At 57.9% G+C, this 24,989-nt stretch overlaps 1 protein-coding gene across 5 annotated transcripts in view; it reads left to right on the top strand.

Annotated features, from left to right (window-relative positions):
* Positions 1-24,989, top strand: part of PRKAR1B (protein kinase cAMP-dependent type I regulatory subunit beta) — a 105,341-nt gene that overhangs the window by 42,960 nt on the left and 37,392 nt on the right. For all 5 annotated transcript variants that reach the window (XM_077140383.1, XM_077140382.1, XM_077140380.1 and 2 more), the window contains 2 exons: positions 9,340-9,510; positions 9,848-9,939. In XM_077140383.1, the coding sequence (XP_076996498.1) occupies positions 9,340-9,510; positions 9,848-9,939 (263 nt within the window). The remainder of the gene's footprint in view (positions 1-9,339; positions 9,511-9,847; positions 9,940-24,989) is intronic.

Here is a 24,989-nt window from a genome sequence, read left to right as displayed (position 1 = left end):
CTTCTTGCCTCCACGGTGCCTGCTGAGTAGCCTGAACGCAGTCTAAACGGTTTACCTTGTGTGTAGTAAGTAGCTTTTCTCGTGCCCATCTCCGGACTTTCTGTTTCTCTTCAGCGCCTGACTGTTTAGTATGTGTCTCAGAGTCGGCCTATTCGGGTTTATTCTATTTGGGCTTTGTTGGGCCTCTTTGATTTACGTATTTATGTCTTTTATTAGGGTTGGGAACTTTTCCCCGATTGTATCTTCAACTAACGTTCCCAGCCCTTTGCTCTTCTCTTCTCCTTCCGGGACACCATTACTTCTTATATTTCCATGCCTTTTGTTTCCATCATTTCCCAAATACCCAGTTCCGTTTTTTCCATCTTTCTTGCCATTTGTTCTTTTGTGCACTGTAGTTCAGTTCTTCTGTTGTACTAGCTCACTTATTCTTCCTTCTGCTTCTTCAAATCTGCTATTGTGTATCTCTAGTATATTTCTAATTTGGTCTACTGTATCTTTCATCTCTGTGAAATCTGCCATTTTTCTATTTAACCTTTTAAATTCTTTATGCTCTTCCACTGTCTTCCTGATATCCTTTATAAGTATCATTGAGTAATTGTTCCATTTTCTGAGTCCCCTCTGGAGTTTTGACTTTGTCGTTTGGCTGAGCCATTTCTGCTTGGATATTCATGTGCTTTATGATTTTCTGTTGTGTTTGGGGCATTTGATTATCTTAGTAAGGTTATTTTGCAAGTTGGTTTCCTGCACTTGCCTAAAGCTTTTATTCTACTTGGTTTTGCATCAAAAGTTTCCTTTTGTACTTGGTTTGTCAGTATTTCCCTGCCAAGCCAAGGTCTGGATCTCACGTAGGGGTACGGTTCTCCTGAGGGTCTGTTGAAGGCTAGGCTGGGGTGCAGGGGTACTACAGAACTAGAACGCCCGCCTGCCCCACAGGAGTCCTGAGCTCGATTCTGGCCCAAACACCCAGAAAGGTAAAATAAATAAATAAATAAATAATTAAAATATGGGGAAAAAACCCATAGCTGAATAGTAGTAGGCCCTAAAGTCAGAAGGAGACACCCCCATGCTATATGGGGAGTGAACTCAGGCTGATGCTCACAGAAGGGAGAGGAAAAAAAGAAAACATGAAATAAAAATAAAATCATTAAGAAATATAAATATGTAAAAAATATATATAAAAATAAAATGTAAAAATAACAATTACTACTAATAAGAAATGTATGGAGGGGGTACAAGGGTAGTTCAGTGGTAGAATCCTTGCCTGCCGTGCAGGAGACCTGGGTTTGATGTCCAGTCCATGCACTTCCCAAAAAGCAAATCAGCAAAACAAAAATTCAACAAATGGTGCTGCAGTAACGGGATGCTCGCACGGAAAAATAATGAAATGTTCCCCTGCCATACAGCGTTGAAGTACACACACACACACACAAACACACACACAATATATTTAAGAAAGAAAACAGCAAAGGGAAAGGGGCCCGAGGCAGCACGGCTGCGCCCGCCTGCACTCCCCGCTCTGCCCAGCAGGTGGTGCTCCGAGCCCCAGGCGCGCCCTCCCGGGGCACGGGCGGCCGGGGGCGGACAGCGGCGCGGGGTGGGTGGTACGGCAGCGCCTGGTGCCCGGCGGGTCCTCCGCGCGGCGCCCACCTCCCGGCTCTTCGCTCCCTGGCTGAGCGGCCCCGGAGGCCCGGCTCTTCGTGGTGGGCGCCGGGCCCACCTCCGGGCTGCCCGCGGGCAGCGCGGGGCCTGGACCTGCCAGGGGCGGGGGCACGGGGAAGGGGCATCTCGGCCGACCCAGCCCCCGGGGCCGCAGTCCCGGTCATTCTCCCCGCCCCTCCCCACCCCGGGAGCAGGGTGAGCGCAGCACCCCAACTCCGCCACCTCCAGCCGCCCCCGCGGGTCTGGAATTGCGGCTGGACATGCTGAGCCGTGCAGGACTGGTTCCTTGTCCCTTCTCACAGCCTCTGCCTCTCCGTCCGGGACTCGCCTTCCACGCCATCTGGACTTTTCCCATGTACCATAGGGTCTTCTGAGCTTTCGAAATTTTTCCTTTCTTTTGGGTCTTTGTGCTCCATTCTATATACTTCTTTCTGACTTATTTTCCAGTTCATTAATTCTTCCCTCTGCGATTCTAATCTGCTGTGAAACCCATTCACTGAGTCCTCAATTTCCATTATTATGCTTTTTGGCACTAGAATTTCACTTCGGCTTAAAAAAAAATTATTTTCAGTTCTGTGCTAAAATTCTCAAATCTTTTATTTCCTTGAACATGTTAAGCCTAACTATTCTAAAGTTCATCTGCTAACTCTTTTATCAAGAGTTCCTGTTTCTACTCTCGTCTGTCTTGCTTTTTGGCTACTTGACCTTGTCCCTTTATATGCTGATTATTTTTTGCTGAGTGCCCAGCGTAGCATATGAAAAGGGATAGAGAGAATTCGAGGCTGTCGTTGATATCTTCCTTTTGGGAGAATTTGTAACTGCTTTGGCCAAATTGCCAGGTTATGGATGAAGGCCATGTGAGGCCGGCCTGCTACTTAATCTCGGCTTGCCTCTCGGGTCTGGGCCTGGGGGCCCAAGTGTGGGGATTTCCTGGGACTCTCCTCCCGAGCAAGATTTCTTATGGACTCCCAGACCTGAGGATCTGTTGAAAGCTCTGCTCAGCTTGTTCCAACCTTCAGGGCAGAGGTGGCTCCGAAGCTGTGCCACCTCCCTGGCTGACCCCCGCCCCCCCCCCCACCTGCCCACTGCTCTGTCTGCAAGGCCCATGGGCCTCTCTGCTGCCTCAAGGCCACATTTCCTATGTTTCGCCACATTTCTTCATCTCCCCAGGAGAACTGTTCTGAATGGTTTGCTACCAGAAGTGACCCGTGCCTGTGCTTTACTCGAGTCCTGACTGGTGGAAGAATTAGGCTGTGGCCTTGTCCCTGGAGCAGCGTGGCGGCTAGAACGTGGCCCCAATAAATCACTACAATTTCTCTGAGCGTTGATGAACCACCCCCTCCTGCCTCCTCTCCCACCTTCCCAGCACACTTGTCTCATTATTTTAATTCCTCTATTGCTTCACTTGAAATCCAAATAGTATGATAACTTAGTTCGTAATTCCACGAGCTACAAGCTGTCATCATCGACTCTCCGCTTTGTGAGAAAAGATCTCGGCACATCTGCCCAGTCCAACTTTCCTCTCCCAAAGTCTACAACCCTTTTGTTGTCTGAAACTTTCATCTTTCATGGTCAATATTGGGAACACTTAGTTCTGTTCAGAAATCACAGTGCTGTCTTTATGCTTGGTCTGTAGATTTACCCTAGGAGCTGAAATTTAACCTGATTTCTTTCCACGACTGGAAATGCCTCTTTTGGGCCTGGAGCAGGGGACGGCCAGGTGTGGGGTCGAGGCGCCCCTGCAGATGACCCGGCTTTACTCCGTGGACCTCTCGGGACGTCACTGTCCTCATGCACTGGGCTGAAAGTTCTCTGGGCTCTCTCGTAGTCTTCATTTTTGGAGTATTTCCTTCTTTTTATCCTGATAGTTTCCTATCTTTTATCTTCTGGGGCTCCTGTTGATCAGATTTTCAACCTCCTGCATTTTTTTCCTTCCAGATTTTCATTTTTATTTACATATTTCTGTCTTCATCTTTTTGTCTGTTTTCTGGGATATTTCCACGATTTATCTTCCTATTATTCTGTTAATATGTATGTTAGTATCTGCTTATGTTAATGTATATATAACACATCCATATATATCAGCAGGTAAAATTTTGACAGTTTTCTTTTTATTTTTTTTGTTTTATTTTCTTTTTAAATGAAGCTTTCTGTTTTCATAATATTGTATTAGTGTTTAATGGATAAAGTATCTTTTTGTATCTCTCTGACCAGAATATATATGTATATCCTGAAGTTGTCTTCTACTTCTTGTGCTATTTTATTTTATTTTCCCTTTGTGTTTACCAGGTCTCACGTTCATACTGAATTTCTCTATGGGTATCCTGTGACCTTTATTTAGATCCCAGTTAGAATTTCAACAATCTGCGAAAAGCATAGTGTCAGGGATATTCGACGCTGGCTGGCTGGGAATATTCTGGTGATGTTAAGGAAAAACGATTCATTTTCAGCACGATGGTGGGAATTGGGGTTTTAAGAAGTCGTCTTATAGAGCCACACCCGAATCATTTTAGTTCCTTTAGGCAGCCTCTGTGCTCGTATAAGGGTGGAGGACGCTGAAGCAGGGTTGTTCTCGTAGCAACCAAGCGGGTGATGGGCAGCTGGCCGCTCAGTGCACCCCCTTGCTGAGGAGTTGGGAGGCTGCCCCCGGTAAAAGGTCAAGGGGTCCTCAGTTGGAAACTCCCGTGAGCCTGGTGTGGGCGTGCACAGGTGTGGGTGTGCCCGGGTGTGGGTGGCCTGTGTGTAGGTGTGCCCGGGTGTAGGCATGCACAGGTGTGGGTGGCCCGGCTGTGGGTGTGCACAGGTGTGGGAGGCCTGGGTGTGGGCATGTGCAGGTGTGGGTGTACACAGGTGTGGGTGTGCCACAGCCTCGCTCTGGATTGGCTCTCGTGAACCGTGTCAGCCCTGGTGTGCCTTGGGAGGTCCCGCCACATCTGAGCCCTGGGGGCCAGTAGAACCCTCCTGCCCTAGGCGGTTGGTCTGCAGGCCCGTGTCCCGGGGGCAATGGAGTGCACATGCCATGCCGGGGTTGCGGCCCGTGCTCAGTCAACTTGCCGAACCCCCTCTCGGCGTCTCCACATGTCTGCAGCGCTGCACACTCCACTCTTCTCACACACACTGCCACTTAGGGGTCTCCACGGAGGGCACCTGCCTGCGGACTCGGGGGTGGCCCTGGGGAAGGAACAGGGGACTGGCCTGGAAAATTCTCCCTGGACCCCTGGGGTAGAGACCGCCCATCGAGTTGGCCTGGGGATGGGGTCCTCACTTGGCACCCATCAGCAGCACAGGCACAGCGTGCTCAGGGATTCCTGAGCTGCTGCAGGTGCACATTTGGGCGAGGATCTGGAGGGAGCAAGTGGGGAGCCACATGGGTTTCTGGGGGGAGGGCATCGTAGGCAGCGAGAGCAGCGCATGCTAAGGCCCCAAGGCGGGAGCAGGCCTGGCTCGTGGGGCACGGCAGGAAGGCCAGTGCGGCCAGCGGGGAGTGAGGGGAGTGGAGGGCCTGGGCAGGGACAGGTGCGCAGCGCCGTGCAGTGGGTGTGTGACCACCAGCACCCCAGCGGTCCTGAGGAGTGCACCCCGCCAGTCCCCTGCACCCTGCTGCCAGCAGAGTTGTGGGCGTGGCCTGGCATCAGCCATGTCTGCCCCTCTCTCTGTCTCTCTTTCTCCCCCACACCTCTCCCCCTCCCCAAAGGAGCAGGATGGCCTCTCGTTTCCAGTCCCTCTGCCTGCCAGGCTGCAGCGCTGTGAACGCAGAGTCCCTGCCCCAGTGCGCACAGCTCAAATGCGCAGGTGGCGTCAAGGATCAGATGTCCCCTTCAGATGGCCACACACAGGAGGGTGGAGTGCCCGAGCACTGTGAGCACTGGCCCCTCACCTCACCTACGAGGTGCAGGCGGGTGAGCCAGCGTGGGAGTAGCTGTGGGGCAGGGTGGGGGAGCCCGTGGGAGAGCAGCGGAAGGAGTAGGGGAAGCAGGTGGGGAGCAGGTGGGGAGCAAGTGGAGAGCAGGTGTAAGAACAGGTGGGGAGCAGATGGGGAGCAGATAGGGAGCAGGTGTAGGAGTGGGCGGGGGAACAGGTGTAGGACCAGGTAGGGGAATGGGTGTGGAGCAAGAGGGGAGCAGGTGGGGGGACAGGTGTGGAGGAGGTGTGGAGTGGGTAGGGAGCAGGTGTAGGAGCAGGTGTGGAGCAGGTATAGAATGGGCAGGAGGCAGGTGTGGAGCAGGTGTGGAGGAGGTGTGGAATGGGCAGGGAGCAGGTGTAGGAGCAGGTGTGGAGCAGGTATGGAATGGGCAGGGAGCAGGTGTGGAGCAGGTGTGGAATGGGCAGGGAGTAGGTGTGGAGCAGGTGTGGAGGAGGTGTGGAATGGGCAGGGAGCAGGTGTGGAGCAGGTGTGGCGCAGGTATGGAATGGGCAGGGAGCAGGTGTGGAGGAGGTGTGGCATGGGCAGGGAGCAGGTGTGGAGCAGGTGTGGAGGAGGTGTGGAATGGGCAGGGAGCAGGTGTGGAGCAGGTGTGGCGCAGGTATGGAATGGGCAGGGAGCAGGTGTGGAGGAGGTGTGGAATGGGCAGGGAGCAGGTGTGGAGCAGGTGTGGAATGAGCAGGGAGCAGGTGTGGAGCAGGTGTGGAATGGGCAGGGAGCAGGTGTGGAGGAGGTGTGGCATGGGCAGGGAGCAGGTGTGGAGGAGGTGTGGAATGGGCAGGGAGCAGGTGTGGAGGAGGTGTGGAATGGGCAGGGAGCAGGTGTGGAGCAGGTGTGGAGCAGGTGTGGCGCAGGTATGGAATGGGCAGGGAGCAGGTGTGGAGGAGGTGTGGAATGGGCAGGGAGCAGGTGTGGAGCAGGTGTGGCGCAGGTATGGAATGGGCAGGGAGCAGGTGTGGAGGAGGTGTGGCATGGGCAGGGAGCAGATGTAGGAGCAGGTGTGGAGCAGGTATGGAATGGGCAGGGAGCAGGTGTGGAGCAGGTGTGGAATGGGCAGGGAGTAGGTGTGGAGCAGGTGTGGAGGAGGTGTGGCATGGGCAGGGAGCAGGTGTGGAGCAGGTGTGGAGGAGGTGTGGCATGGGCAGGGAGCAGGTGTGGAGGAGGTGTGGCATGGGCAGGGAGCAGGTGTGGAGGAGGTGTGGAATGGGCAGGGAGCAGGTGTGGAGCAGGTGTGGAGCAGGTGTGGCGCAGGTATGGAATGGGCAGGGAGCAGGTGTGGAGGAGATGTGGAATGGGCAGGGAGCAGGTGTGGAGCAGGTGTGGAGCAGGTGTGGCGCAGGTATGGAATGGGCAGGGAGCAGGTGTGGAGGAGGTGTGGCATGGGCAGGGAGCAGATGTAGGAGCAGGTGTGGAGCAGGTATGGAATGGGCGGGGAGCAGGTGTGGAGCAGGTGTGGAATGGGCAGGGAGTAGGTGTGGAGCAGGTGTGGAGGAGGTGTGACATGGGCAAGGAGCAGGTGTGGAGCAGGTGTGGAGGAGGTGTGGCATGGGCAGGGAGCAGGTGTGGAGCAGGTGTGGAGGAGGTGTGGCATGGGCAGGGAGCAGGTGTGGAGCAGGTGTGGAGGAGGTGTGGCATGGGCAGGGAGCAGGTGTGGAGCAGGTGTGGAGGAGGTGTGGCATGGGCAGGGAGCAGGTGTGGAGGAGGTGTGGCATGGGCAGGGAGCAGGTGTGGAGCAGGTGTGGAGGAGGTGTGGCATGGGCAGGGAGCAGGTGTGGAGCAGGTGTGGAGGAGGTGTGGCATGGGCAGGGAGCAGGTGTGGAGCAGGTGTGGAGGAGGTGTGGCATGGGCAGGGAGCAGGTGTGGAGGAGGTGTGGCATGGGCAGGGAGCAGGTGTGGAGCAGGTGTGGAGGAGGTGTGGCATGGGCAGGGAGCAGGTGTGGAGCAGGTGTGGAGGAGGTGTGGCATGGGCAGGGAGCAGGTGTGGAGGAGGTGTGGAATGGGCAGGGAGCAGGTGTGGAGCAGGTGTGGCGCAGGTATGGAATGGGCAGGGAGCAGTGGGGAGCAGGTGTGGAATGGGCAGCGAGCAGGTGTGGAGCAGGTGTGGCGCAGGTATGGAATGGGCAGGGAGCAGTGGGGAGCAGGTGTGGAGCAGGTGTGGAGCAGGCTGTGGTCCAGGCTCAGCTGGAGGCAGGGGCTCCGGCCGGCCCAGGAGGGGTGGCTTGCTGGGATCTTCCGAGCTGGGAATGGGCTCCCTGCCCCTCCCCCGAAGCCTTCTGGTCACAGGCTCCCTAAACCCCACACCTGTTCCGTCTGTCATCCACATTTTTAAAAATTAAAATGTTAACTTTGAGATAATTGTAGCTTCAAGGCAGTTGTAGGAAATTACAGTCTCACCCACTTTTCAATGTGACTCACAAAATTGACATGCATAGTGCTGAACTTTCAATTAGCTTATATTCATTGGTCTTTTAAGGTAAAAAATATTTTTAGGAGAAAAAGTAAAATGTCAGCCACAATGCCTAGCACGATAGGCAGCCAATATTTATAGAATGAAAACATGAATGGATTCTAGTAGCTTGTTTTGTGGGTGATGGCTCTCAAAAATTTTCTTTTCCTGTAGCTGCTCTAGGAAACTATCCTGACTGCATTTGAATTGTAGCATCCTCTTTGGGGCCGTCTTTAAATGTTTTCCTTACAAAGTACCAACCCTTTGGAGAGCATTGGTGCTGAAAGTCATTTACACTGTAGTATGAATGAGGAGAGCTTCCAGCTTCCTTCAAGATTCACAGGACACCTGGCAACCTTGAGATGAGAGTGTTGACAGGCGGAGTGAGAGGTGCATTGGAGGGCGGGGCAGGACCTGGAGGGGCGGCCAGTGGCTCTCAGAGGCTGTTGAGTTCTTGAGGCCCCCAATTGGCCCTTGGAGGAAAGAGAACTCCAGGGGAACAGTTGGGGTTGGGACCCAAGATTTGGTTTCTCTGCTTAATATTTTTGCCAGGGTAAGTCCTGGTAAAACCGAGTAGGCATTTGTCCCTTGAACTGCCTCAGGAGATTGCGGAGCCCAGAGGTAAGTCCCAAGAGAAATTCTGCTGGGTTCTCAGGCAGAGGCCATGTCCTAGACTGTGTGTATGGGGGGTGTCTTGATGCCCGCCACGGGCCTGAGCTTCTCCCAGGAGAAGGGGCTTCCTTCAGGGAAGGGGTAAGGGGGTGGAGGCTGACTTTTCACCATGTACCGTGGGCGACTTTTTGCAGTTTGTGTCCTGCACATGTGTAAACAGTTTTATAAAATGATTTTTAAAGAGAGAGAGAGAAGGTGGGTGGGCAATGGTGGCACAGTGGCAGAGTTCTTGCCTGCCATGCGGGAGACCGGGGTTCGATTCCCTGTGCCTGCCCATGTGAAAAAAAACAAAAAGAGAGAAGATAGCACACGAGGTTTACTTCCCTTTCACGTCCACCACCCATTTGCTGGTGGGGCCACAGCTACCCTGCCGCAGGCCCCAAGTCCCCAGAGCTGGGGGGCTGAGGGATGGGGGGCTGGTGGAGCTGGGTGCTGTGTGTCTGGGGGGACTGGATGCTGAGAGGCTGGGGTGCTGGGGGAGCTGGGCTCTGGGTGGCTGGTGGGACTTGAGGGGCTGGGGTCTGGCACCAGGGTCTGGAGATGCTGGGGCCCCGGGGGCCCCGGGTTCGCTGTTGGGAACCCCGCAGGCCTGCGGAGAGAACGGGCAACCCCTCACCCCCGCCCCCACCCCACCCCGCAGGAGGAGAACAGGCAGATTCTGGTGCGGCAGAAGCCCGGCTCCCCGTGGCATGGGCAGGAGGACGAGGCCCAGCCAAGCCCCCCGAGCCCCACAATCACCGGCGGCCACCGGCGCGGAGGCGTGAGCGCCGAGGTGTACACGGAGGAGGACGCGGCCTCCTTCGTCCGCAAGGTGGGCCCGGGCCGGGCCCCCCAGGCTGCCTGCGCCCCTCAAAGCTGCCGCGTGCTCCCGGGGCCCTCCTACAAGGCCTGGAGGCCCACTAGGCCTCGCGCCGCCCGCAGCCTTCCGGCCACCCCGAGGCTGCTGTGAAATAAGGGGCTCCTTTCCAAAGTCTGTCGGAACTGCGGTGGCCTTCCAGGGGCGCAGCCTGCCCCGGAGGGGTGCACCCAGCCAGGGCGGGGCGTCGGGGGTCGCGGAGCGCAGAGGACCTGGGCCTCTGCGCCGCCCCCGGGGTGGGCCAGGTGCCCGCGGGTCCCGCTCCCGGGCCTGACGGCGCCTCCGTCCCCAGGTGGCCCCCAAGGATTCTGAGGCCGTGACGGCGCTGGCCGGGGCCCTCTCCGAGAACGTGCTCTTTGCCCACCTGGACGACGCCGAGAGAAGGTAGGTCCCGCCCCTCCCGGGGAGCTGTGCCGTGGTGCGGGGTTCCCGGCCGGGCGCCCCGTGGGTCCCTTCCGCGCTCCACCGTGTCCGGGGCCACGCTTGGCCTCCCCCGACGGTGCCCACGAGGGCTTGGCCCGCTTCGCCCTGGTACGGGCCGGGGAAGGGGCGCGGAGCCCGGGGAGCTCAGGGCCGGGAGGGGTGGGCTCGGCGGGGCGCCGGGAGGAGGTGGGGGCCCGAAGAACCCGCCATGCTCGGGCACCTCTGGCCCCGCTCGGGCACCTCCCAGCCCCGCTCGGGCACCTCCCGGCCGCGCTCGAGCACCTCCCGGCCGCGCTCGGGCACCTGCCGGCCGCGCTCGGGCACCTCCGGCCCCGCTCGGGCACCTCCCGGCCGCGCTCGGGCACCTCCCGGCCGCGCTCGGGCACCTCCCGGCCGCGCTCGGGCACCTCCGGCCCCGCTCGGGCACCTCCCGGCCGCACTCGGGCACCTGCCGGCCACCCTGTGCCCCCTGTGCCCCCTGCGCCCGCTGCCCTGCGCTCGTGCCCCTCGCGGGTTCCTTGTGCGGCCCCCTGTGCTCCCCGCGAGCCGGCGTCTCCGGGGCACCGCCCTCGAGGACTTGCCTGTTTCGTTCTTTAAAATAAATTCCTCGACGGTCCAAGGGTGCGTAGCATTCAAGAACACTCATTTTCGGTGAAGGACTCTGTTTTGGATTGAGCGGATGTTGACAGCGGCTGAACGGTATAAAAACCGCAGAACGAGAAGGGCAGAGTCTGTCCTCATCCCGGCGGCCGCCCTCCGAGCCTGCTTCCAGAGCATTCCCGGGCGCCGCGCTCGGCCCTCGGGAGCCGCAGGCCGGGCGGGCAGGTCGAGGGCCGTCCCTTAGCGCGTGGGGCCTGAGCCGCGGGAGGGCCTCCCGGGTCCGGTGCCCGTGGGTGGGCTGTGCCCCCTCTTTGTGCTGGGCGGAGCCGCGGGGCTGGGAGGGGCTCGCGCGGTGCGGGCGCCGGGGGCCAGTGGAAGGGGGACCAGGGGCGAGGGACAGGAGGGGGTTAGAAGGGAGGGAGGGGAGGGGGAGGGGATGGGGTGCCGGGGCGGGGGAGGGACAGAGGGGAGGGAGGGGATGGGGGCGGGGGTGGGTGCCTCACCCACATGTGCAGGCACTCACACCCACCTGTGTGCAGGCCCTCACACTCACACGTGTACATGCTCACGCCCACCCTCACATGTACTCACTTTCCATCTCGTGTACTCACACTCAGCCATGCATACAGATATTCACACTCACATGTGCACACACTCCCACTCACCCATGTCTGCTTGCACTCATCCATATATACATATGCTTACCCACGTGTACACATATTCATACCCACACTCACCCATTGTACACATGCTCATACCTGCAAACATGTACACGCTCACATTCACATCTGTGTACACATGCTATGTACACGTGCTTACACACACATGTACTCACCCACTCGTGTATTCACACTCACCCACATGTACACATGCTCACTGATGCACACACTCACCCACACTTAAACACACTGACGCTCTCACCCAACCCAACCACCCTGTCCCACACTTACACCAAAATACTGACATGAACCCATGCTCTCTCACACCCACGTGCACTGACACACACACACATACTCACGCACACCCCACCGAATTCACACAGTTGAGAGAGAGAGCCTTCCAGAAGGGGGTGCAGTACCCTGTCACAGACAAGAGGTGTGGTGATATCCTCGGGCCTCAGTTTACCCAGGGGCCCAGAAGGACCACCCTTGGCTTGACCACCACTAGGCCTGCAGCCTCTGGCCTTGTGGAGGGGCTCGCAGGGGCTTCTCCCCCCGGCTGCTGGGCACCACAGAGGTCGGTCAGGGCCTGACGCCCCCTGGACGACCAGGGCTCTGAGGAGGAGGCTGCAGTGGCCCAGGCCACTCCTCCCGGGGCCAGGGTCACACAGGTCACTGTGGTCTTGCAACGCCGTGGTGGCAGGAGGGGCCCTCCAAGGGGGAGAGCGGCCAGCGCAGCCTCGGGCTCAGTCGGGCCCCAGCTCACTCAAACAGGTGGCTGGAGGCAGCAGGTACAGGGGGCAAGCCGGTGTGTGTGGCAGCCCCTGCCCCAGCCCGCGGCCACCTCCTGTTCTCTGTCTCTGCCTCACCCTTCCCATGCATCTGCTTTCCATGCTGGCTGGGATCCGCAGGTGATGGGAAAAACACGCGGCCACAGCCGCCTGTAGGAGCCCAGCTCTCCGGCGGCAGCCCCTTCCCTGCCCCTGGCTCTGGCTTCTGGACATTCTGCTTTCTTTGAAGGCAACATTGGAAAAACAAAATTAGCATTTTGGAAGACTTAGGGCCTCCTCTGCAGTGCTTAATGGCTTGAACATGCACGCAATTCAATTTTCTTTTGCTCCAGGCAGAGGCAGCCTTGAGCTAGGGTCGAAAAGTGGGTGTGAAACGGGGCCCCAGGCTGGCCGTGGGATGTGGCCCAGGGGGAGAAGAGGGGCAGAGCAGGCCCCGACCCAGAGCTGGGCTTGCTGACCACCAAGCTGCTGCCCAAGTGCGCCATCTCCCCAACGGTGACCAGGGCACTGTGGCTGGAGGGCTGGGGATTGCCCAGCTCAAGGACGGCAGGGACAGGCCTGGGCCCTTTTCACAGAGGGGCCCTGGCAGAGGTTGAGGGCCTGGCCCTCTGGGAGCCCCTGGGCGTTCCCATTTCCAACTCTGATGGCGCCCTGCAGCCTGGCTTCGCTGCATTCTTGAGCCCGGGTCACTAAAAATAGCCGCGTGGCCAGCAGCTGGGCTCGAGCTGGGGTAGATGGGGCTGCAGAGGCGGCCCAAGGGTGCTGCCTCCACGGCCCCTGAGCCCTGCCTGCACGCTGTGGATGCGCCCTGCAGCCAGCTCCCCAGAGCGGGACCCGAGGCCCAAAGGCTGCGTGCACCTGGGGCCGGGGCATGGCGGGCCTGGGCAGTGCTCCTCCCAGCCAGGCCCTGCAGAGGCCGGCCCCCGGCCCCCGCACCCCACCCCAGCGCCCTCCCCACCCCCGCTGTTGTCCCCGCAGACCGGCCCCTGCCCCAGGCTGTGTTCCAGGCTGAATCCACCTCTTCACCTTGGACGGCAGGAAGGAGCTGGCACTGGGTGGCGTCTGAGGGTCTGTGCCCTTCTTTCCTCTGTCGACGTTCCCTCCTCATTGGCGCACACAAGTTCTTGGTGACAGCCAGCATCAGGTGCCTGGCAATCCCACGCGCGGCGTTCCCCAAGTGCTCACTGTCCCCTCACGTCTGAGACGTCTCTTCTCCGCAGGTTTCACTTCCAGGTAGCCAGGGTTACCAATACTCTGGGTGCTCTCGGGCAGGCCGGCCCCATACCACGACAAATGTGCCTCTAACTTTTCTAGAACCTTAGTGATTTCTTTCTTTTGCTTATTTTAAATGATTAAGTCTTTGATTCATCAGGGATTTTACTTTGGCTTAAAGGCACTTAAAGGCGCTTACGTTTTCCCCAGCGGGAGATGCACCGACACTGCTTACTAAATCGAACCATCCCTGTTTCCCACCTGCTCTGCTGTGTTTTGGAGTCTCTTCCAGGACCCTCTTCTCTTTCTGAACACTCTTTTGCAAGGCCGGGGCTGATGTGTCATAATTGAGTTTTTGGTGGGTTTCTCTGGGAGCAATGAGCGGCCTGGAGATGCCTAGAAGCTGCTGCCCTCCGGGCTGCGGGGGTGCCAGAGCTGTGGGGACTCAGGATGGCCGGTGGCGGGCGTGGGTGCTCACCCAGGCTTCCAGAGTGCAGGCTGCTGGGCACCCCCGGGGCAGTGGCAGAGGGGCTGGGCCTGTGGAGATGGGGCACCCTGAGAGCAGCCCCTCTTCAGATTTGGGGCTCCGGAAAGGTGTAAAGAGTAGAGGGTCCTCAGCTGATAAGAGAGATGATGCCCGAAGCTGGCGGGTTTGGGGTGAGGGGAGCCCTGAGGGAGATGGCATGAGGAAAGCTGAGGGCTGGGATGGGGCCCGAGGGCCTCGGGGTGTCTCACTTCTGTGTTAAAATGGATAAGCAGCCCTGGGGGCAGTTGGGTCCCTCAAAGGTCCTGGACCAGGGACAGGCCACTGGGGGACAGCCCAGGCTGCAGCAGACACCCCATAGCACTGCTCTACTTGGGGAAGGTCTTTGATCCTGAATTTTTAACTTGCACAAGCAGTCTGCAAGGCAGTGGGGGGCATGACAACTTAGAATTTGTCAAGTAAGAACACTGAAAGTGTCAGCTGCCCTCTGTGCTCGTGTCACTCCCTTGGGTTGGCCGCTCAGATCGGGGCCTCTGCAGCACAGGCGTGGGCTTATGACACACACACGCCCTGCCTTGCTTCTCCAGGGCAGGGCCAGGCGCACATCGCATCCTTGGCCTCAGGATCCAGGCCAGCGGGCAGAGGCCGTGTTGGCCTGCTGGGCACAGCCTCGCTCCCGCTGCCCCTCCCCACCTGGAACAGCCTGCCCTGCTCCACCGGCCGGGTGCCACCGCACACCCACATTGTCCTGGGGACCTCAGCTGACTGTGCCGTGCAGCCGGGAAACAAAATGTTCCTCCAGCTCCGCGTCCAGGTGTCCGTGGCACACCTGAGTGTCTCTGTCTGGCCACACGTGCCCCGCACCGCCTCTGCCCCCTGCTGCCCACTGCCTGTCAGCGCTCACCCCACGCAAGCCCCCTGCCCCCTACGTGCCCCCCACGAGACCCCAGCTTGGGAGGAAACCGAGGAGAGCCCCAGAGCAGGCGTGCGGGTCCTGCCGCCAGAGCACCTTCCGCTCTCCTGGCCTCAAGGAAAGCATTTTGGTGACTTAGGTTAAAAATGACTGCAAAATACTATTTTTTTACAAGTATGTTTTATCACGGAAAATCCCAGAAGTGGGCACCAGTTACGGAAACAGCCCCTGGAAGTAGCAGCTCGGTCAGGCTTCGCCTTCTTCCTGCCTCCTGCTCCCTGCACCAGAGGCTGCCATCACTGGGTGTTTCGTCTGAGTCTAGCCCAGTGCAGCTCTGTCCTGGGGCCACACGCACGTGTCCTGACCACGGCCGCGCTGCTGCAGAGGAGTCCTGCCCTTGGCCCTGCCCGTGGGCTCCTGGGTCCGCAGCATGCCTGGCAGGGCCCGGCATCTGGAGAGACTCACAGGAGATCAGAACTGGTCACTGAGGCCTGCCCAGCTCTCTGGCTTGAAGCCGCAGCCACTTCACTCTTGTCCACGTAAAAACTGCTGTGAAGGGTCGGGGGACGTGGGGGCAGGGGCAGCTCTGTCCCGCACCTGCTGCCCGAGGGACTGGGCGTCCACCCTGGTGCCAACGGCTGCCCCGTCCTCGCATGCCATTTTCTGTGGGTAAGAAATGCTGTGCGGCCCCCCACTGCCGACATGACGTCCTCTAAGAGGATGCAGCTACCTCTGAGCCACTGGAGAAGGGGACACCAGCGCAAGTCACTCGTTCCTTCACTAATTCATCCATGCATCTGCACTCACCTGCTGCCCGTGCGGCCTGGACCATGGACATGGCTTTACCAGAGCAGATGGGGCTCGTGCAGGGGCCTGGGGCTGCAGGTGGCTCCAGGCAGATCCTCGTCCTCCCGAAAGCCCAGCCAGGAGCCTCCATGCTCAGGCCACACAGCCCCGGAGGGACACTGAGGCAGGAGGTAAGCAGAGGCCGAGGCTGGGGGAGGTGAGGCTGGAGAGCTCGCCCAGCGTCGCGCCACCGTGCCCGAGAGCCAGCGTTGGGCTGCATGGGGGAATCCATGCCCTTTTTCGGCAGGAAGACCCAGCCAAGCCTCGGGACAGGTCTCGTGTCCCGGGGGTGCAGGCTTGAGTGGGATCTGCTCTCTGAGCTGTCAGCACGCACCCCGGCGAGCACACGCACTGCATACTCCTCCTGCCCAGCAGCTGGGGTCAGTTTCGTTGGCCATGTCTACAGTGCGGCAGTTAAGACGTCAGCATTGCAGCGTCCTGGAAATCAGGCTCTCTTACAACACTGTAAAGATAAAGGAAACTTTTAGGCATTCCGTTTAAGATGGGCAGGGGGTCCCTCGGCCAAGTCTGTGTCCTCCCCAGGGACCTGGCGAGGGGGCAGTGGACAGGGGGGCTACAGGCGCCTGGACTCCCGGCCCCCTACTCGCCCCCAGGAAGCAGCCACCGCCGTGTCGCTGTGGCTCTGTGTGTGTGAGAGGGGAGTCGTGCATGGCGTGGGTGTTGACCCCACCATTGCGGTGCTGAGGGTGCGCTGGGACGGCCTGAGCGGGTGCCCTCTCCCCGCGCCGCGCGCCTGAGCCGGTGGCCTCCATGGCCCTTGGTGACCCTGCTGCCACGTCACTGGCCACCACCCCCGCCATCCCCCGCGCGTCTGGCACCTCGGAGGCTCGGCGAGGCGTGTGCAGGCAGCAGAGATGTGGACGAGTCTCATGGTGTTTGTGGTCCAATTGCGAGTGTAAATTACCGTGCTGTGCGGGTGAAGGCGCACAGTAGAGCGGCTGAATATAGTAGCAGCAAGTGCGAAGAAAGAAAAGGCTATTTTCTTCTTTTTCTTATGCAACAGGAAAGTCCAGTTATTTTCAAGCTGATGATAATGACGTGCTGTGGGCAGCCCTTGGGGGGCAGCTGCATGCTGGGAGCTTTGCAGGAGCGTCTCCGACCCACCACCGCCCATCAGGTGCAGGGAGGGGAAACCGAGGCTCGGAGGGTGAAGAGGCTGTCCGAGGCAGTGGGGTGGAGCTTGAGCCCGGCTGCAGGGCCTCCCCAGGCGACGGCTGTACTGCGGTGTGACTCAGCTGTCCTGAAGCGCCGCGTGCTGGGGGTGACATCCAGGTGTGGTGGCGCACTTGCAGGTGCCACCCTGTCTCCTGGATGGTTCCACGTCTCCTGTGGCCTCTTCCGCAGCGGCCGCACCAAGGAGCCACGCAGCAGCGCCCGCTGTCGCTGCTTCTTTCCCGGCTGCGGGGCCAGCGCCGCCCTCCTTCCCTGCCGGTAGCGCCTGTGCTGTGTGGCCCCGCTGGGCCGCCGTCTCCTCCCCAGGCTTGCCGGGCCCGTCGGGCGGGGGTGGCCTCGCCCTGCCAGACTCCCGCGGGTTTGGGCCATTTGTTGAGCTCCTTGGTAAAAAGTCTAGTTAGGCCTTTTGCCCGCTTTTCTGCTGGGCCCTCAGGCACCTTCCTGTCCAGGTGTAAGATGGTGTGTCCAGGCCCAGGGCCCTTCAGAGAAGCACACACATCTTCTCCCCGTCTGTGGCTTTTCGTTTTCTTAGGGCAAAAGTTTTGAATTTTGAGGAACTCCAACTTATCAATCTTTTCTCTTTAAAATTAGGCTTCTGTGTCCTGTCCGTGAGCTCTTTGCCTAACCGTGGGGCACGAGGAATGTTTTCTCCTGCAGGTTTTGTAGTTCACGTGCAGGGAGCTGCACAGCACGTGGGGTTAGTGTCTGCCTGTCGTGGGGGCTGAGGCTGGCGCTCCTTTTCCTGTGGCCAAGAAGCCCCTCCGGCCCTTTGTCAGGAACTGCCGGCCCCGGACCTGGGGTTCTACCTGCCCTCGGGCCACGCTGCCCTCGGCTTGCCTTCCAGTAAGTCCGGGAGTCCGGGGCTGCTGGTTGTCCCCTGCTTCCTTCTCACAGCCGGTCGCCTGTTCCTGCTCCCTACAGGGGTCAGCTGCCCGAGCTCTGTGAACAGCTGCGCTGGGGAGAGCGCCGACCCCCTGCCCTCCCTCTGCCCCTCCCCCCCTCCCTGCTTCCACGTTTACTCTCTGGCTACATTGTGTGATTTTCAGTGGGTTCTGGAGACATCTTGTTAATTTGTCCCCCGTTTTATTCCTTCTGACCTGTTGTGAAGAAGTTGGTACTGGAACGGGGATGGGGCTGGGGGTGTCCCTGGGGGGCAGTGTGGTCTCCAGGCAGTCTGCTGCAGCATGAGGGGGTACAGGACTCCGGGACAAGGGGTCTCAGTCCCAGTGAGGGGCAGCCCCCCTGCCGTGTGCCGGGACCCCCTCGGTGAGGCCGTTGGAACCAGAGGGTCTGTACGTGCATCCTCTCCCCTGAGCCCTCCCCCCAGCCCTCCCCCGAGTTCTCTCCCATGCCCTCCCCCCATGCTCCCCTTGTCCCCCAGCCCTCTCCCTCATGCCGTCTCTCTAAGGCCTCCCCCGTGTCCTCCCCCAAGCCCTCCCCCTGCATCCCCCCAGCCCTCTCTCTCAATCCCTCTTCCCCATGCCCTCTCCCCGAGCCTTATACTGTGTCCTGCCCCCCTGCGCCCACCTCTGAACCTCCCACAAGCCCTTCCCTTTGTCCCCCCCACGCCTTCTCCCCCGCCCCCAGCCCCCCAAGGGTCATCCCTCTGTCTCAACTGACCGCAGTCCCTGCAGCTGAGGAGCAGGGCGAGACCCCAACTGGGCTTCAGCTCTGGGGCGGGTACCGCCGCCGTCAGGTAGTTCTGGGCTGTGTGCCGGGCATGGGGCCTCCCAGCGTTTATGGGGTGTGTGGGGTGCCTGCTGCACACCACCCTCGCCAGGGAGGCAGGTGGGGTGGGGGCGGGTGGCTGCGCTGGTGCGCGGCTCTCCTCTCCCCGGCAGAAGAGACTTGGCAGAGAGCAGGCAGCGGGCGGCGCGGCTGTCCTTGACATCTGTCTGTCCTGTCCTTGACGTCTGTCCACCTGGGCAGCGAGCCTCCTACAGCCTCACCCCGGTGCCCTGTCCTCTGTTCTTTGAAAGGTGCAGTTCAGAGTTGCCGGCGTTGGGAGGAAACAGTTCTTTCTCCTGCTTGACGAGGGCGTGGGGCATTTTAATAAAATGATTTTAAGATCCCGACCTGAGAGCCTTGTGCTTGTAGGGCCCAGAGCCCCAGGATTCTTGGGGGACCCCCTTGCTCCGGGAGTTTTCACCTCATGTGCCCCCGTGTGTGTGGCCAGGTCACTCCGGCATCCCTAGCTGCCTTTCACTGCAGTGCTTTGGGCCTCCTGCCATGAGGCCGTTTCTATGCAGAGGGGCAGCTGCAGCTCATGCGTCTTTTAGCTCAGCTGCCCTGAGGTCTCTGAGCCATTTCCCAAAACCTTCCAGTGTCCTTCAGCATTGCCTCCACCCCCATCCCTTGTCCACGCCCCACTCGGGCTCCACCTGCTTCTTGCTGCCTGAGGACTCTGCGTAACCCCCACTGCCTCTGCTCCAGAACCTGCTGTGGCTCCCCATTGCCATCTCCCGTGCTCGGGCCTTTGTGAGCTTCCCTCTTCCCCACATCCTCTCCAGCCTCAGACCCCCTCCCTGGCCCCTCTGCCCTCTGCTGCTCCGAGGAGGAGCTGGGTTTTCTTCAGGGACCCTGACGAGCCTTTCCCTTGACCCGGTGGGGGGGGGGGGATTCCCAGGCCTGGAAAAAGGCTGCGGGCTGGAAGGCCACCCAATGCCCGGGCCAGGCCCTGGCCGTGTGGCCGGTTCCCGCCCCACCCCTTGCTCTGCCTGACATCACTTGTGGCTTTGCCGCAGTAGAACAAAACCCTCCTACTTCTTTGGGGAATCCAGAGTCCTTGAGGATCTGGTACTAAGTGCCAGCTGTCCCTGACTGCCCTCGGGCCTCTGCGTACCCGTGCAAACAGCTGTGAGGGCTCCTGGCCTGGCTCCCCCCCCCCACCCTCCCGGGAAATGCCTGTGTCGGGACAGGCTTTGCCCCCCGCGTCCCTCTCTGGGCCTGTACCACTGCTGTCGGGTGACCCTGTACCGCGCATCCCTCCTTGGGCCTGTCTCACTGCTCTCCCTCCTCTGGGCAGTCCTGCACCTGCATCCTTCCCTGGGCCCGTCCCACTGCTGTCCCTCCCCTGGCAGCCCTGCACCCCACATCCTCCCCTGGGCCCATCCCACTGCTGTCCCTCCCCTGGCAGCCCTGCACCCCACATCCTCCCCTGGGCCCATCCCACTGCTGTCCCTCCCCTGGCAGCCCTGCACCCGCATCCTTCCCTGGGCCCGTCCCACTGCTGTCCCTCCCCTGGGTGGCCCTGCACCCGCATCCTTCCCTGGACCTGTCCCACTGCTGTCCCTCCCCTGGGTGGCCCTGCACCCGCATTCTTCCCTGGACCTGTCCTACTGCTGTCCCTCCCCCGGGCAGCCCTGCACCCGCATCCTTCCTGGACCTGTCCCACTGCTGTCCCTCCCCCGGGCAGCCCTGCACCCGCATCCTTCCCTGGGCCCGTCCCACTGCTGTCCCTCCCCCGGGCAGCCCTGCACCCGCATCCTTCCTGGACCTGTCCCACTGCTGTCCCTCTCCCGGGCAGCCCTGCACCTGCATCCTTCCCTGGGCCCGTCCCACTGCTGTCCCTCCCCCGGGCGGCCCTGCACCCGCATCTTTCCCTGGACCTGTCCCACTGCTGTCCCTCCCCCGGGCAGCCCTGCACCCGCATCCTTCCCTGGGCCTGTCCCACTGCTGTCCCTCCCCTGGCAGCCCTGCACCCGCATCCTTCCCTGGGCCCGTCCCACTGCTGTCCCTCCCCTGGGTGGCCCTGCACCCGCATCCTTCCCTGGGCCCATCCCACTGCTGTCCCTCCCCTGGGTGGCCCTGTACCCGCATTCTTCCCTGGACCTGTCCCACTGCTGTCCCTCCCCTGGGTGGCCCTGCACCCGCGTCCTTCCCTGGACCTGTCCCACTGCTGTCCCTCCCCCGGGCAGCCCTGCACCCGCATCCTTCCTGGACCTGTCCCACTGCTGTCCCTCCCCCGGGCAGCCCTGCACCCACATCCTTCCCTGGGCCCGTCCCACTGCTGTCCCTCCCCTGGGCAGCCCTGCACCTGCATCCTTCCCTGGACCTGTTCCACTGCTGTCCCTCCCCTGGGTGGCCCTGCACCCGCATCCTTCCCTGGGCCCATCCCACTGCTGTCCCTCCCCTGGGTGGCCCTGTACCCGCATTCTTCCCTGGACCTGTCCCACTGCTGTCCCTCCCCTGGGTGGCCCTGCACCCGCGTCCTTCCCTGGACCTGTCCCACTGCTGTCCCTCCCCCGGGCAGCCCTGCACCCGCATCCTTCCTGGACCTGTCCCACTGCTGTCCCTCCCCCGGGCAGCCCTGCACCCACATCCTTCCCTGGACCCGTCCCACTGCTGTCCCTCCCCTGGGCAGCCCTGCACCTGCATCCTTCCCTGGACCTGTTCCACTGCTGTCCCTCCCCTGGGTGGCCCTGCACCCGCATCCTTCCCTGGGCCCGTCCATCCCACTGCTGTCCCTGCCCCCTGTGCTCAGTGACCTCCCCTCTGCCCCTGAATGGCCAGGAGCCCCAGCCCTTCCTCCATGGGCTGTGGAAAAGCCACCTAAGGTGGAAGTGATGGAGGGAGGTGTTTGTACCCGTGTCTGGCTTGTTCCCCTCTTGCTGCCAGCCCTGTGCCTGCATCTAGTGAGGACTCAGAGCCCCAGGAGTTGGCAGAGCGGCTGGTGGCTGGCAGGAGGGCTTCCAACAGCCTGAAAACAAATGTGCATGTGGTGGGGCCGGGGGAACTAAATTAGCTCACAGCATGACTTAGGAGAGCTGTTTATTACGGGACGTTAAAGCACACACACAAAAATAACAAGACAGTGTGGGCCCCATGTGTCCGTGTCAACCTCGTGAGTTATCACCGTCGCTTTTATTTCAACATTACCAAGCCTGCACCACACTATTTTAAAGCAAATTCTAGACACATGGCATTTCTTCTTTAAACAATTCAGGTTGTAACTTGAAAAACTAAAAGGTCAAGGCTAATAAGAGATAGAAATCTTTATTAAAAAAAGACATAAAATAACATTATCGCATCTAAAAATATAAACAATAATTCCTTAACAGCATATATATCCAAGCAGTGTTTGTATGTCTCAGATTTTTTTTTTAACTATTTTCGTATGTTTACAGAAAAATCATGTAGAAAATAATACAAAATGATAGTGACTAAATGTACAAATTTTAAAAATGTTTTTGCATGACGAAGAACAAAGGAATGTCGTTACTGCAGGGTGCTGAAAATAGATGGTAATTAATATTTTAAAATTTTAACTTATGTGTGAGATAAAGCAAAAAATGTTTATTTGGTACAAAATTTATATTTTGACTAGTGCATTTCCTAATATAACTTATGTAGATAGCTTAATTGAACACCATAAGTACATGGAACCTTGAGTAGGGCATGAGATTTTGTTGATTTGTCCAGAGTGATGCCCCAATAAATCCCAGAAAGATTTGAACAGTGACTAAAAAAGTATTTGCAAAGTCCCTTTGGGGGAATGGTGAGAAAGGAGGGAAATTCAACTTCCCCAAGTGGAGAATTCTTGATATTCTCACAAGCAGTGTGGACAACCAAAGCTATAGGCTGAGCCCCCAATCTTGGGGTTTGTTCATATGAACTTAATCCCACAAAGGATAGGTCAAGTCTACTTAAAATTTAGGCCTAAGAGTCACCCCCAAGAGAGCGTCTTTTGTTGCTCAGATGTGGCCTCTCTCTCCAGCCAACACAACGAGCAAACTCACCACCCTCCCCCATCTACATGGGACATGACTCCCAGGAGTGTGGACCTTCCTGGCAATGTGGGACAGAAATCCTACAATGAGCTGAGACTCAGCATCAAGGGACTGAGAAAACCTTCTCAACCAAAAGGGGGAAGAGAGAAATGAAACAAAATAAAGTGTCAATGGCTGAGAGATTCCCAAGAGAGTCGAGAGGTTATCCTGGAGGTTATTCTTACGCATTAAATAGTATCACCTTGTTAGTCGAGATGTAGCGGAGAGGCTGGAGGGAACTGCCAGAAAATGTAGAGCTGTATTCCAGTAGCCATGTTTCTTGATGATGATTGTGTAATGATATAGCTTTCACATTGTGACTGTGTGATTGTGAAAACCTTGTGTCTAATGCTCCTTTTATCTGCCTTGTCAACAGACGAGTAGAACATATGGAATAAAAACAAATAATAGGGGGACCAAAAATAAATTTAGATTGAAATGCTGTTGATCAATGAAAGGGAGGGGTAAGGGGTATGGTATGTGTGAATTTTATTCTGTTTTCTTTTTATTTCTTTTTCTGAATAGGTGCAAATGTTCCAAGAAATGATCATGATGATGAATATGCAACTATGTGATGATACTGTGAATTACTGATTATATATGTAAAACAGAATGATCAAAAGTTAAGAATGTGTTTGTTTGGTGTTTTTGGTATTTTAAAAAAGTAAAAAAAACTAACTAAAAAAAAAGTGGTTACAGGACAGATCCAAGAGTTTGTCATGGGCTGCCATACCATCCTCTCAGATTTTTCCTACTAGCCACTCCAAAATATAGGAGGCTGGAAGGAATAAATATTTTTTTATCATCATCAAAAAGGAAAAGACTTAGAAGTCTTTCCCCGGCTTTGTCCCCAGTCTGGTGTTCTTTAGTGCTGGTTTCAGGATTTTTATCCTGATCTTTTGGACGGGCCATCGTCTCCTGTTTCTTTGTCCTGTAACCGTTTGTCACACGTTGCACATTGTGACACGTTGGTGTGTTGACTCGGGTTTCGCCCCTGGGCTGTCTCTCCCTGCTGCCTCCCCCAGGCGTGTCGGGCAGGGGGAGCTCAGACGGACAGGCCACGGCAGCGAACCCCTTGCGCCGTCTGGCTGGCTGGGCCCTCTGTGGGGTGTAGCCCCCCATCAGGGCCAGCCCAAGGCAAAAAGTCAGGTGCAGGGGTGCAGGGGTGCAGGGCCGCTCCTGTTTCAGCTGAGCCCTGTTCAGGCTCGGGCTTGCTCTTGGCCTTAGAAACTGCCGTGGTGACGGGAATCCGAGTGCCCCCTCGCTCCCAGGGAAGTAGACTTCTCTCTCCTCTTGGTGCCGTGGGATGTGATCTGAAGCAGTAGTCCTTTGCCCCAGACGGCTTTGGCTGAGTTTTCTTTTTCCACCTTAGCTGTCCCCAAGCTGCTTCTGCCTGCAGGGCAGGGCCAGCCCCAGCCAGAGTTTCGCTCCCCCCTCAGGCCTCCCCCGCACGCTGCTGCGCCCAGAGGGGTTGGGGGGGGGTTGGGGGTGCTGGAAGGGCGCACCTGGCCTTGGGCTCCTCCTGTGGATTCAGACCTGCATTTGAAGCTGTGTCTTGTTGATTCGGCACAGGCCCAGTTCCTGCTGCCCTTTCACTGTTTTCCAAAGTTTTGAGAAAAGTGGCTCTGCCAGTTTTTGCCACGTGTTCAGTGATCCCGTGGGGCTGGGTCCGCTGCCCCCCGGCGCCTCCTGGCTGTTCCCCCCCGTCCGTCCGCCTGTGTGACTCGCATCCGATGTGGCTGTGGCGGGACTGGTTCCTGTGCCTCTTCATTCCCTTTTGTTTTCATGGATCCATGCTTTATAAGCACATTATTCTCACATGTCTGGTTGACAGGTATGACACCAAAAACCCTTAAATTCTTCCCCAGGTTTCTGCTCCAAAGGTGAATTCTGAAACCGTGTTTGGTATAGCAAATGAACATATCAAAACAAACAAAAATCTCATCCAAATGTTTACTTTTTAAAAGACAATTAAGAAATAGGGTATTTTTACGTGGTCTTGAACAAACCACACGTGGAATTGAATTCCGTTCCTTAAGGAGTTAGCTTCTGTTGTATACTTACTGATGTCGTTATCGACCCGGCATCTGAGGATTTAAGTCTTCCAAACCTGTGTAAAAAAACCGTGACAACCAATAAGTGACATTTCTGGGGCCCGCACCTGCCCCTCCCTAGGGAGGGCTGCTCAGCGGGGCAGGGGGCTGTGCGGCGGCCGCTCGTTGCCGCGCCCGTGAAGCTCTCCAGAGGCCTCTCCGCATTCTTGTCTGTGTCCTGGTAGCTTCACAAACTTGGATATTCATAAAATATGTTGGAATATATTCCTAGAGAATATGGAGAAGCTTCTATAGTATGTTAAACAACAAATCATGCACAGCTCACAGAGCTATTAAAAAAAAAAAATAGGGAAAACGCAGCCTGATTAAAAACTCAGACACTTCACATTGCAAGTAAAGGGTGTTCACAGCCAGCAGTGCCGTGGGGTAATTTGACAGCTTAGTCCCTTCTTGCGAAGTGATTAACAACGGCAGAATAGCTTCTGTTTCC

This window comes from Tamandua tetradactyla, chromosome 23 (assembly GCF_023851605.1).
Source record: "Tamandua tetradactyla isolate mTamTet1 chromosome 23, mTamTet1.pri, whole genome shotgun sequence".
Classification (NCBI taxonomy): Eukaryota; Metazoa; Chordata; class Mammalia; order Pilosa; family Myrmecophagidae; genus Tamandua; species Tamandua tetradactyla.
Note: the sequence above shows the minus strand (reverse complement) of the source record. Positions and strands in the feature narration are given on the sequence as shown.